The sequence below is a fragment of the Lepidochelys kempii genome, chromosome 4 (genome assembly GCF_965140285.1).
Source record: "Lepidochelys kempii isolate rLepKem1 chromosome 4, rLepKem1.hap1, whole genome shotgun sequence".
NCBI classification, from domain to species: Eukaryota; Metazoa; Chordata; order Testudines; family Cheloniidae; genus Lepidochelys; species Lepidochelys kempii.
This window is the reverse complement of record NC_136383.1, coordinates 22680198-22694082: the sequence shown is the minus strand read 5'-3', so window position 1 is coordinate 22694082 and position 13885 is coordinate 22680198. Positions and strand designations below refer to the sequence as shown.

The 13885-nt window shown below is 40.0% G+C and overlaps 1 protein-coding gene across 1 annotated transcript in view; it reads right to left on the bottom strand.

Moving 5' to 3' along the window:
• Positions 1 to 13885, bottom strand: part of GRID2 (glutamate ionotropic receptor delta type subunit 2) — a 1023752-nt gene that overhangs the window by 307859 nt on the left and 702008 nt on the right. The window contains exon 8 of the mRNA XM_073340701.2: positions 10464 to 10583. Coding sequence (XP_073196802.1) covers positions 10464 to 10583 — 120 coding nt within the window. The remainder of the gene's footprint in view (positions 1 to 10463; positions 10584 to 13885) is intronic.

Sequence of the window (13885 nt, the reverse complement as noted above, 5' to 3'; positions counted from 1 at the left end):
AATGACAAGCTATTTCTGAGCTTGTAGAAGCTTGTAGACAAAGTCCACATTTTCAGTCAAGGTAATTTGTAATGATTTCTAACACAAAAACAATTTGATCACTTTTCTTCACACTGCAGAAATACTGTTGTCAAGGTTCCTTCCCCACTCTGAACTCTAGGGTACAGATGTGGGGACCTGCATGAAACCCCCCCTAAGCTTATTTTACCAGCTTAGGTTAAAACTTCCCCAAGGTACAAACTATTTTACCTTTTGCCCTTGGACTTTATTGCTGTCTAACAAATATATAACAGGGAAAGAAACATCTTTGCCCCAAAAATCCTTCCAAACCTACACCCCCTTTTCTGGGGAGGGCTTGATAAAAATCCTCACCAGTTTGCATCAGTGAACACAGACCCAAACCCTTGGATCTTAAGAACAAGGAAAAAGCAATCAGGTTCTTAAAAGAAGAATTTTAATTGAAGAAAAAGTAAAAGAATCACCTCTGTAAAATCAGGATGGTAAATACCTGACAGGGTAATCAGATTCAAACATAGAGAATCCCTCTAGGCAAAACCTTAAGTTATAAAAATATACATTCCATTCAGCACAGCTTATTTTATCAGCCATTTAAACAAAACAGAATCTAACACATATCTAGCTAGATTACTTACTAAATTCTAAGACTCCATTCCTGTTCTGTTCCCGGCAAAAGCATCACACAGACAGAGAGAACCCTTTGTTTCCCCCACCCTTCAGCTTTGAAAGTATCTTGTCTCCTCATTGGTCATTTTGGTCAGGTGCCAGCGAGGTTGTCTTAGCTTCTTAACCCTTTAAAGGTGAAAGGGTTTTTCCCCTGGCCAGGAAGGATTTAAAGGTGTTTACCCTTCCCTTTATATTTATGACAACTGTATTCTCCTTTGCCTTCAGAGTCGATATGGTTAATTTCAGGGCAACCCAATTTTCCATTCTCTAGTTATGGGGCGCAGACTAAAAATGACAGGTTTCAGAGTAACAGCCATGTTAGTCTGTATTCGCAAAAACAAAAAAGGAGTACTTGTGGCACCTTGGAGACTAACCAATTTATTTGAGCATAAGCTTTCGTGAGCTACAGCTCACTTCATCGGATAGCTTATGCTCAAATAAATTGGTTAGACTAAAAATGGGAATTTATAATGAAAACATATGCTTCCCCATAATTAGGATCAATTTTTTTTAAAATTCCTTTATTGCTTTTAGACCAAGTTCAATGTGTATATTGGGACTAGGTTTTAATATTGAATTATTTTATCTGATTGGTGCATTTTTGGAGAGTATTTACTATACAGATCCAGTATGCTGGTAATCATTATATTTAAATTCATCCTGAACAAATGCAGACTTTCCTTTAACACCAGCCCCACATTTTTCTCCAACATTCCCAAGTCAGGGATTGACCTCCTTGCACATATCAATGGAGCTACTACAGATTTAAAATAAGGACTCTTGTCCCACTAGTCTTGCCTTTTTTCCTTCATCTTTCTTCCAATTCTCCCATCAGCTGCAATGATTGCAATTTGGTGCAGTATTTCCAACAAGAAGATAAGTGACTCCTTCCTTTATCTTGCTATACTTGGCAGAGGATTTTGTAGAGTGCAAAATTCTGAATTAACTTTGGAAACTCAGTAGAGTCCTTTGCAACTCCCAGCCTTTTAAAGTCTCTGATACAAAGTTAATAGTCAGATTCTACAGATTTGAGACTAACAACTCAGTAGAATTTGCTAGCAGTTTCAGCACATGTATAGGAGCCCACTCCTATCCGTTACTGATACAGAAAAGCCATAGTGAGAGAAATGGTAGTTGACATACGGTCAAAATTGTGGTGTATGCAGTTTTAAGAACTACAATGACAGAGTGCTTACTACACCTTCATGGTTTAGAATATTCTATGTGGCAGGATTCAAAAGACTGGTCAATTTGGCAGTCAGTTGCAGCCAGATATGAAGCTAGCAAAGGAACTCAAAAATGAAGAGAAGATGGATATAACTTGTAAATAAGGACTCACTCACTATGTTAATTCAATTCATTTTGTGACTTTAATTTTTTTGCTGCTATCATTTTCATCCAATTAAAGCTCCTGCAGTGAATTAAAAAGGCATATTTGGCTTATTAGGTTTTAGTGCAAAACAAGAAAAAAGTTCTGCAGTGTTCCATGGAGTGTTGTCTTTAACTTTGATTTAAATAAGAGTACAACCACCCATATACCTATAATATCAGGAGTTGCCTAGGTACAGCAATGAAAAAGAGATCATTACACTTTTGTTTTGACGAATCATTCTCAAGTTTCCATTGTCACAATACACTTGTAGGCAAACAACAACAGATTAGAAGGGAGAAAGACAATTTTTTCTTGTTCTTTGCTGCCAAGACATCTTAATTTTTCCTCTGGGGAAAAAACTTTCAGTATGATGAACAAACTGAATAAAAAATATAGAACTATAGAATTTAAGGCATATAAAGTATATTGCCTCATTTTTAATTAAAGCAATCCATCAAAAAAGACAGTTTCCAATATATTGTTCCTCCATATATAATTGTTCCTCCATTTATAATTAGACATGCTAACATCTTTGCGTATGGGTAAGAGCTCTTTTTCACTTCTGGATTGGACCAGAGTCATATCTGCATTTAGTTTCTATTCTCATGAAAAACGAGTGCATTTTTGACCTGAACTAGCCCATTTTCAACCAAAACTGTTTCCGTGTTGAGGACATGCAAAATTTCAGAATTCTCTGTTTCTGCAGCCAAATTGATGTTTTCCAAAAATTTCACCAGGGCATGCCATTTTGGGGTGTGAAAACATGAAAAGAAAAGTCGCAGAATCTTCTGCAAAAAAGTAGTCCACCATTTCATTCAACACCAGAAGTAACTACACACTGCACTTAAATGAATGCCAGAAGAAAATGCTATTTCTTTGTCTCAGTTCAGCACAGTTAATAAACACATGCCTAACTTTACGCCAGTAAGTAGTCTCATTAACTTCAATAGTACAACTTATGTTTAAAGTTAAGCATGCCCTCAAGTACTGGAGCTATCAAAGTACTTAAGCACATGCTTAACTTTGAGCCTTAGAGTAATCCAGTTCATTTCAATACGGCTATCGATGTGCATAAAGCTGAGCATGTGCTTAAGTGCTTTCATGGATAGGTGACTAAGAGAGGATGACATATTAATAACAGAATTATAGGATTGAAAGGGAGGGTCATCTAGTCTAATCCCCTGCCAAGATGCAGGATGTATAAGTTTGCATTTCTATCCATGCTAGGGGGAAAACGTTCAGATATGGCACAGTTTCTTTTCTATTCACTAAATAATACATCACACAACAATGCTCCCACAAATGGTGCAAGTTGAATTCATATTATAAACTGCATTTGAACTTTAAGAAATGTTGACAATATCCTATCGCCAGGAGTAGAGAGTGCTGAAAATGGTTGGGTTTTTTTAATCAGCCACAGCACACAGCAAACTGGCTATCTTTTGACCATGTTCACAAGAGTGAAAGGCGTATTTTTAACAGAGGAACTTACAGTTTATCTCAGCTAGCTAACATGTTAAAACTGTAAATGCTTTGTCTACACAAGGATTTTGACATGCTAATTGTGTTAGCTGACGTGTCAAAACCCACTCTTTCTCCTAGTGAAGACAAGGCCAATAAGAATAAGGAGTCATAACTGTTTAAAAAAAAACTGGTTAAGGAAGTAATTTACACCAGAGAATAATTTTCGCATCTTTTTTTTATTATATTATTTGAATGCTATTGCTGTAAACATAAGGAAAGATCATAAAGTGGACAACATGGCAATACCTCTACAGTTAATAAAACAATCATCTTTATATCAACTGTAGAAGACAGCAATTGACCCCTCAGGAACAGAAATAGAGTACAACAGCCTGATTTGAACAAAAACAGAAATTGTATGTTGTTCTGAGTAATCCCTCCAATCAATTAAATGGAAACATAAAAAAAGATTGTGTGTGCAAGCACCACACATTCTCTGAATCAGCAAACAAGATGCTACCATTGGCACTGACAGAATGCTGAAGAATTACGGATTTGTCAGGCATTACCACCAAATGCCTTCCATACTCTCAAATCACATGACTTATGTTGGGCTCAGGATAATTGTCAAACTTTTTAAAAAATGCTTTGTAGCTGCTATTTCCTTTTAAACTACAGATGGGCCAGCACGGTTGACAAATCATTCAATATAGAGACGTTATGTCAAATGCCCTAGAAATCCCATGAGAATCAGCAGCAAGGGCCTGAAGCATCCTTTTTGACTCACCTTCTTGTTGCCTGAGCATTTGCATTCTTTCCATTAAGAAGAAAATCCCTGCAGTCACTTCTGAAGCTTTAAAAGCTTCAGTTCAGTTTTAAATTCTTTCTTTGTAGTACTCAGGAGTAGAGCTTTAAAACTAAAATCAAAGGCCCAAGTTTTCAAAAGTGTTACCTAAAATTAGGCATTTAAATCCATATTTAGACACCTAAATAAAAGTGACTTGATTCTCAGAAGTTCTGAACATCTGCCACATACAGTGAAGACAAAGAACAGGGATTTGCAATAACCCAGAATGGAGGTGACAAATATATGAATTTCTGTGGTCAGATCATCATACAAGAAGAATATAGTCTCACTATCCTGAGATGGAAGGCCCCTCCATAACAGCCACTATTGCATTTTCTAGTTTTAGTTATGAGTTTTTCATGATCCCAAGCCTGCACAGGAACTTAACTGCTGGGACCATATGCTTTCAAAATGAGAATGAGGTACTGTTGTTCTTAAAGTGTTTACCTCTTCCAATTAGCATCATCTTGACCTTCCCTGGTTCAGTATGGATCAGTCTACAACACAAACATTTTACCTTTCCATGCTCTCTTTTTATTTTTCTCTTTTGACCGTCCATTTTCCTTTTTTCCATTCCTACAGAACCAGTGCTGTCTGCGGATCAGGCAATACTAACCTTGAAACCTCTCCATCATAGGAGTGAAAGAAATGGCTTCAAACAGCACACAATTTGAGCATCAAAAAGCCATTCTACGTAATTAACATTTAGTCCTTGATCCCGAGGGTTCATACCCTGTGAGGCTAGCCTCTGCTTGCCACAGTTACACTTTTATTTTTAGTGCTTTAGTGCAAGTATGTTTACAACACTGGGAATGAAAAACCCCAGCTCCAAGGGTAGCTGTAGTAGCCCTTCACCATTAGGGTACTGCAATCATGGGGTGCGATTGCCGTTTGCACTGACGTCCCAAAGCTAGCTTTAATTTAGCTAGCTCAGGTGCCAGAGCTGTGAAGCAGCAGCATGCACGTTGTACAAGCCTGTCTAGAATCTGGAGGCTTATGGGGCTAGCCCACACAGAAGTGTGTGCTGCCCCAGTACCCACGCTAACGAGATTAAAGCTAGCTCGGGTATTTGTAGTACAGACATATCCTTAGTGAAAATAAATTTCGTCACTGTGTTCCCATTCTTTCACACTCAGAGGAACTGGCCTGGGTTCATGTTAAGTAGCTCCAGAGTTGCTCTAATCTATGCTTCTTGCTTCCACAATCTCTATGGCACATGCCTCCTCCTGCCCCCTTCCCATCCCTGAATTCCTCTGACACGCTCCCTACATTGGGGCCCTGCCTGAAGAACTGGATTTTAAGGAAGATTTTGAAGGGGCGGAGAGTGAGCGATGGGTAGATGTAGATAGGGAGACAGTTTTGTGCACTGGGAGCAGTATAAAGCCAACGGTGGGAACAGGTGATGAGAGGAGTAGTCAGGAAAAAGGAATGGGATAGCACAAGGAGCAGGTATGGAGGACAAAGGTAAATGATAGCACAATTGGTACAGGCAAAAATACAGAAGACATTATAGATAACTCTAGGCAGCAAATAATTAAAATAGAGATTTTTTCTCTTCTCAGGAACTGGAAAGAGATAATATCTTTGAATCTGTGAAGTATAAGTTGGAACCTATTTTGAATAACAGGAATGCTGGGAGAAACACAAGACATTTTTCTCCTGCCGAGCTTTTTTCTATATTACTAAAATACAAAACAATTCTCCTCTGAGTAGTCAACCTCCTTTTGTTCATTTGTTTGTTGGCTGCTTATTTAGAGGAACAGCAGCTTGTATATCAGTGGTATAGATAAAAGCACCTCATTCTGAAAAGTAAATGTCAAAAACATACATACTCTCAGAAAGGTCAAATGCCAACTGACAAATGTCAAAAATACTACAATGTTTCCCATTGAAAATATCCATTGCAGCACATGCTCCAACCACAGTTTTATGTGTAAAAGCAAGAGTTCTATAGCTCATTTAGGACATTCATACCATGTTAGCTTTGATTGATCCAGTATAGCAATGATCAGCCTACTGTATCCCAAGCACCAGATACTGCCAGCTTATTATATATAAGCCGTGTGCTGTGTGTAGGATGTCTAGTCAGGATGACTTTTCCAGACTGTGGTCTTCACAGATCCCAAGTGGTACACATAAGACAACTCTTTAGGAGTAGCTAAAAAACCCTGTTGCTGCATTTGTTAATGGAACTTTTTGTGTTTCTCTTCTCAGAATGAAGATCTCTTCACACAGTAAACTCCATTGTCATGAAGATGAACTTTCCAATGCTGAGAGTGATTTTTAGTTATGACAGAGCAGCCCCATGAAGGTTTTGTAGAGAATGCTTCTACCAAATAATTGCTACATGATGTCTACATGGTTTGATGTGTCTGTTAGAAAGCCAGGAGGCCATTCTAAGTTTGTTTAAAGCAAACAATTTAAGAAGTTTCCATGGATATAAATCATTGACGGTGGGTAAAATTTTCAAAGGCACCTAAATGATGTAGGCACCTAAATCTCATTGATTTTCACCCATTTAATTTATTGCAAAATCCTGGCCCCGCTGAACTCAATGGGAGATTCACCCTCCAGCCTCCCCTAGAACTATATAAAACATGCTAATTATAGAATGCCCCCAAAAATGGAATACAATTTTTTAGAAAAATCAGTCAGCTTGCTACATGGAGTTGCTTCCACTGAAAAAGGGAATGCAAAGCTTTACGTGGTTCCTAATATATGCTTCTGCTTGGGTCCTCTAAAAGAAAACAAAGTGCATTTTGATTCGTGTGCTGATGACACAGGTATTGGAGTCCTCTAATTCTCATGACGTGTGTTCAACACTGACAGTTTGTTTACAGGACATTAAGTACCATTTTAGTCAAGTTGAATCAGAATAAATATGAATTTGGCTAATTATCTCAAACTTTCAACTGAGCAATGTTGTGATCTGGACAGTTTCACATGAAAATATTATCTCAAATCTAGCTCCAAGTAGTAAAAGTCTGGTATCAAAGGATGATATTTTATTGGATTTATTATTAAGACCTCATTTAACTTAAATCTCTTGACAAAATATATAAATATAATTTAATAAATACATTATTTTACCTTATCTATATTGAATTAGTATAACTGCTTTTAAATGGCCTTTGCAAATATAAATTATCAAATTTACAGAGAATCATAGAAAATGCCAAACCAGTCCATCTAGTCCAATACTCTGTGTCTAACAGCAGTCAATATCAGATGCTTCAGAGAAAAGTGTAAGGATGGACCATTTATGAAGTAATTTGCCCACAGGGGAAGTTTCTTATAAACTGCAAGAAGATACCTGTTGGGCTTATACATCAAAACATGAGATTTATATTACTTATAAAGGTTCATTGCACAAAATACATTGAGAAGAAGAAGATCCAAATGTCAGAACCGGATGTTGTGACAATAAGTTTCATTGGTTAATTGTGCCCTGGGTAGAAAGAGTATTTGCTTTGACCAGCTTTAAATGCATTTTCTTTCAGTGTCGGTGAATGTCTCCTTGTCCTTGTATTATGAGAAAGAGTACAGGAATACCCAACTGATCATCTCTGCACTACTAATTATTTTGTATACCTCTATTATGCCCACTCTTATGAGTTTCCTCTCTAAACTTAACTGTTGCAAACTTTTCAAATCTCTCATCATATAGAAGCTTTTCTGTGCATCTGTTCATTTTCACTGCCTGTCTCTGGGTCTCTTCTATATATATATATATATTTTTTGAGATAGGGTGACCAGAATTGAACATAATATTCAAGCAGACATGCTTGCAGCCAAAAAAGTGTCCAAGTTAACTAATTAAGTTAAATAAAGACAACTGGATGTTCAGAGGAAAGATGAGTCTGTTGCTCTTAAAACTAAATAGTTCTTTAAATACATAAAATGAAACAAGTTCATAAAATATTAAATCAGACTCAGGTTATTGTTCAGAGAGCAAAGAAAGGTCCAACAGTTTGGTCCTCAGGGTCTCTGTCAAGGACACATCCAAGTATCATTGAGATCCAGCCCTGTTTATTTTATGAGATCTGACAGGATCTCTGTTCAAGGTGATATAGCTGCACACATTGTGTACATTAAGTTATCAGCCACAGATGATGACACAAAACTTGACAGAACATGAACAGAATAACAATTCCATTGTTGGAACATGTAGAGAAGCAGGTAGTTGTATTTCAGGATTGTGGACACACCTTCCCCCTCCTCGGTTCATATTGCACCTTTTATCACAGTATGTATGTAGATGAACAACATAGCTGAGCATGCATTGACTTCCACATGTCACCAGATTCCTTTTTTTATTCACACTTAAAGTAAAACATTTTCCTCCATCCTCTTGCTCTAAGTTAGCCACCTCATGTCCCTCACTTATGTGAAATAAAAAGTGGCCCAGTACATCATAGCAAGCAGTCCCAATGTTACCTTTCGGGGTGGGGGGGGTGGGGGATCTTTGAATTGTTGGATGAGCGTTCCCAAGAAGTCTTGATTTTGCCTCAGAGGTACTGTGTCGGTCTCTTTATATATACTACCTCAAATCACTTGGAAGAAACAACTGCCCAAAAACAAGACACCAACATCATCTCAACTTAAGATTTACCTCAATCATCTTTCATACCACCTTCACCCACTGAGAGTTTTCTCTGCAGGAAATGTAGCAGTACGCAAGTGCCAAGATAAATTATTTCTCTTATGACTGAAACAATTCTCCTAAACAAAATCTGAGTCATGGTATTTCATGAAGCCTCCTTCTGTCTAGTACTCATAGTACCTATTCTTATGGGAGAGTGTGGTGGGGCAACTGCCCCACCCCATGGGAAAAAGGGTTGGAACAGGCCAGAGAGGCTGTGCAGACCAGCAGTCAATCGACAAAGGCCTGTAGAGAGCCAATCAGGGCCAAGGAAGAGGAAGCCAATCAGGGCCAGGCTGGGTCCTATATAAAGGCTGCCGAGCAGAGGAGAGGGTGGTCTCTCCCTGGCTGGCAAGGAGCTAGCATCTTGGACAGAGCAGTGCTGGGCAGGCTCTGGGGAGCTTCGGCCCGGTTACCTGCAGGCTGTGGCCCTGCTAAGAAGGGTCAAGAAGGTGCAAAGGGCCAAAGGAGAAGTGGCCCAGGGAACATAGTTGGACAAGAAGGGAGAGAAGGAGGGCAGAGAGGCTGCTGCTAGAGGGTCCCTGGGTTGGGACCCAGAGTAGCAGGTGGGCCTGGGTCTCCCCCTTCCACCTTTAAACTGCACCTGGCCATGACAGACTGCAACCTGCTCCTGAAGTAAGGGGCTAGACTTTGGGGTTGTGGTTGGCCGCTGAGGGAGGTGCAAGCTGAAAGACTGCTGTTAACAACCCCCCACCCCCTGAAGGGGGTGAGACTGGAGTGGGATGGCAGTGCTGGAGGGCAATGTCCTGAAGAGGATGCTGCCGAGCGGGGAGCAACGTGGGTCCCAGGGCAGCAGAACAGACAACGGGCGAGACACCACACGCCAAGGGTGCACCACAGCTGACAAGAGCTAATTCCTGGAGCAACCAGCGGGAGGCGCCAGTGGTGGTGAGTAGTGACCCCATCACAGAGAGCTATGGTATAAAACATCATTTCTACTAAATCATTCTCTGCTTATTACAAGAAAAATAGATACTGAAGTACTATAATACTTTATTTTGCAGTAGGTTTTCTGTTTCTATAGCTATGAATTCTATTCATCTAACAATCATAGTGCCTCGTTCAGACCTTATGCAGTGTGGTGTACGACTGGCTGCTCTGAAAGCATTTCAATGTAAAATTTACTGTTTTGGAAAGCAGTTGTAGCTGTAACAGAACAGGCTTCACTGCTCTTTTGGGAAGGACTAACAACAAGTTAACATATTCTGCATTATTAAATTGGACTCCCCTGTTAAACATAACCTATTGTAAGGCTCCTTGCAATAAAGAACCAGCAGGTTACCCAGAAGTTTAAGACTTTTCTTCCACTTGTGTTCTTCTTTCAGTCTAACAGCCTGTTTTATCATTTGCAATCAAATACTTGGCTGTTTGGACAGAAAATACACTGTAAATCATGCAAAAATTACACTCTTATTCAATGTATCAAGTCTCACCTTGCGGATGCCTCTGCCAAGATCTTCTCCATAATTGGTCCCTAGAATTTCAAAATGGACATTTGGATTCCCCCCATTTTCGGCAAATTCCAGTTCTCCAGTCAAGCCATTCACTCCACCCTGATAGAAATAAAGATGATGGAGTGAAAACTCAAAAGTATCCAAATAAACCATATAGTATATATCTATACACACACACAGTGTATATATATACACATACTTGGGACTAGCTTTGCAGAACATACAGAAATAGAAGCAGAAGGTGAACCGCAACAGGGCCAGTTTGCCTATGGACTGTACTTTCAGGCAATTTTTGATAAAGGCAGATGGGGGTGACAATACAGCAGAGGTGAAGCAATCAATCTTTACTGGGAAGGATTAGAGATGAAAATGCTACATATACCATAGGTACACTCGAAGTATATGTTAGGAGATAATTCAATACCACATATAAGGTTCAGCGTCCTATTAAAGCTGTGCTGACCCAGAGCTGCATAATAAGAAAAGCTTATATGTACATTGAAAAGGAGTACTTGTGACACCTTAGAGACTAACAAATTTATTTGAGCATAAGCTTTCGTGAGCTACAGCTCACTTCATCAGATGCATTAAGTGAGCTGTAGCTCACGAAAGCTTATGCTCAAATAAATTTGTTAGTCTCTAAGGTGTGTGACAAAGCTCTGTCCTTGCCTCCGTGGGTCCCGCCTTTCCTGGCAGATTTCACTAGCCTCAGAGGCTCACTGTGACCCTCCACGTAACCCTTCTCTCTCTAGAGACAAGGGTCACAGTCTACGGAGCCATTTTCATCATAAGCCAGCGAGGGAGGTGAGGAAAAGTTATCCTTCCTTGCACAGTCTCTGTTGTCTCCCAGTCTCAGTGATTAATCAGGGGACAAAGGTGGGGGGTGGGGCGGAGCCCGGGCCCACCCTCTACTCCGGGCTCCAGCTGAGGGACCCTAATAGTATCAGCTATGGTAGCTGACCTTTTAGAAACACGACATGTACAATTCCCTGGGCTACTTCCCCACAGCAGCCCTTACTTCCTCAAGCTCCACTTCACCCTTACCTCAGGGCCTCCTTCCTTGTGCCTGATATGGTGTGTACTGCTCAGCCTCTCCAACAGCGCAACTTCCTCCCACAGCTCCTGGCATGCACACCCACCTGACTAACTAGGAGGCTTTTAACTAGTTTCAGCCAGCCCCTGATTGGCTTCAGGTGTCCCAATCAACCTAGCCTTCTCCCTGCCTTCTGGAAAGTTTTTAATTGGCCCCAGGTGTCTTAACTGACCTGGAGTAGCTGCCATTTCACTTATCCTGGTACCAGGAATTTGTTTAGCCTGGAGCTAATATATCTATCTCCCACTACTTTTCCATAGCCATCTGGCCTTGCCCCATCACAGGTGCCACAAGTACTCCTTTTCTTTTTGCGAATACAGACTAACACGGCTGCTACTCTGAAACCTGTCTATATGTACATTGAAATCTTAAACCCCTGGAAACTCATCTGATTTCTAGTTTCGCTATAAATTTGATTCTAAGGCCAGTTTTTTTAAAAAAGTGCTTTGAGGGCGTAGTGAACAAATACAGGCCAATTTATGGCTCCAACTGGCAACTCTGCTAATCTTGTGTATTGCTTCAAAAAATAAGATGAGACTTCGCAGTTCTGATTGCATTTTCAGTTGGAGTTTCACTATTTGAAGTCAAAAATTCAAAGTGAAACTCAGGGGATATGAACTATGGATGCGGCAAAACAAAGCCCTGCTCCAACAAGGTACATAACTGACTATAAGTACCTGCTAAAGTGGAGGTCAAAAAACTGCATCCAAACATCTTAAGTTTTGGGAAAATCCAGATATGGAAACAAATTTTGGAACTCAGGAATAGTTTTAACTCACAGAAAGGGGAAGTGAAGATAATGTTCACTCTTTTCAAATTTTAATATTATAACAACATGAAGAAATATAGGAAAGGCTGGGAGCACTGCCTATTATTAAGGCTGTCTAACACTTCCCATTATAAGACCTTGTTTTCAGTTGCTTATAGCTCTGCCACACAAACCATTTGGATTGAAATTTTCCATGCTGGCTATCAGCCTCAGGTTGAAATTTTTTGGAAAATGTCCATACTTTGGAATAAGGACTTGAAATTCGGCAGCGTGTGTGCATGCATGCCCTTTGTGTCATGGATGTGCCTTTGCCCCATGAAAAGTTGGCCAAATTCAGCTAAATTATAGAGTTTAGCAGCTAAAATCTTCAAAGATTCCATCCTCACGGAGCATGCTCGAGTCTCTCCTAGTGCTGACCACACTGACCATCCCCACCAGAGCGACTGAGCATTCTCCCTCCAGCCCAGGGCTACAGAGGCAAACCCAGACTTTCCCTGTAACACAGATGTGGGGAGAGGCAGCTGGACACTGGAGGGTGGGGTGAAGAGGAAGATACACAGGTCAGGGTGTGAAGGAGGAAACAGACTGGCTGAGTAAGGAGGCAAGGACAGAGAGTCTGGAGGGCATGAGGCTAGGAGTTACTGAGCAAGGAGACTGCGACTGAGATCAGAAGACCTGAGGAGTGCAGATTGGCATGGACAATGTGAGGAGAATGGGACTCAGATGAGAAGCCAGTGGTGGGGAAAGAGACAGGGCTGGGACAGGGACATATTGGAGGGAACAGGGAAGAAGAGTATATTCCTACTAAAGCATACTTCCCGCCAGAGCCTAGAATACAACCCAACATCCCTGAGTGTTACCATTTCTCTGCTATAAGCAAATGTCTGAGTCACCCACTGTGAAAGCCCAGTCTAGTGCTGGTCCACATTGAGGATCTCAAACTGGTCCACATTGAGGATCTCAAACTACTATTGCTATTAATTACTCTGTTAGCTCAAGTGGTGGATCTTACGTTTCCACCTCTGTTATGAATAATAGGGACTTCAATATGATGCCATATAATGGAATTTATGTGTGCTTATTTTTCCTCTTTTTCTGTTTTGCTTTTTTTAAAAAAAATCCTAGGAAATGACACCCAAAAGTCAATTAAAAGAAAATTATTAAGGTTGCAAAGCCGAACAGTCAAAAGTTAGGAAACATCAGCGTTAAGGTTGTCTCTGCAACCTTAATTTGACCTCTTTGTGCAAATACATTATGATACAGTCTTTAATTATGTGATCACATACTATTTTTATCACAGCACTCCTGCCTCATTCAGTGCACAGGATGCACAGTGCTCAATTAATGAGCAGCTAGTCAATATTTTGTTTTATCTTTATTGTTCAGTGTCTGGCTTAGACCTTAATTACTGTACACTATTCAAACCCTACTCTGAAGACAAATTATTCATTTTCTCATTGGCTTTTTCTGTGATGCTCAACATTACAGCATCTACTTGCTTCACAAACATTAATGAAACTATTTTCAAAACACCCCTGT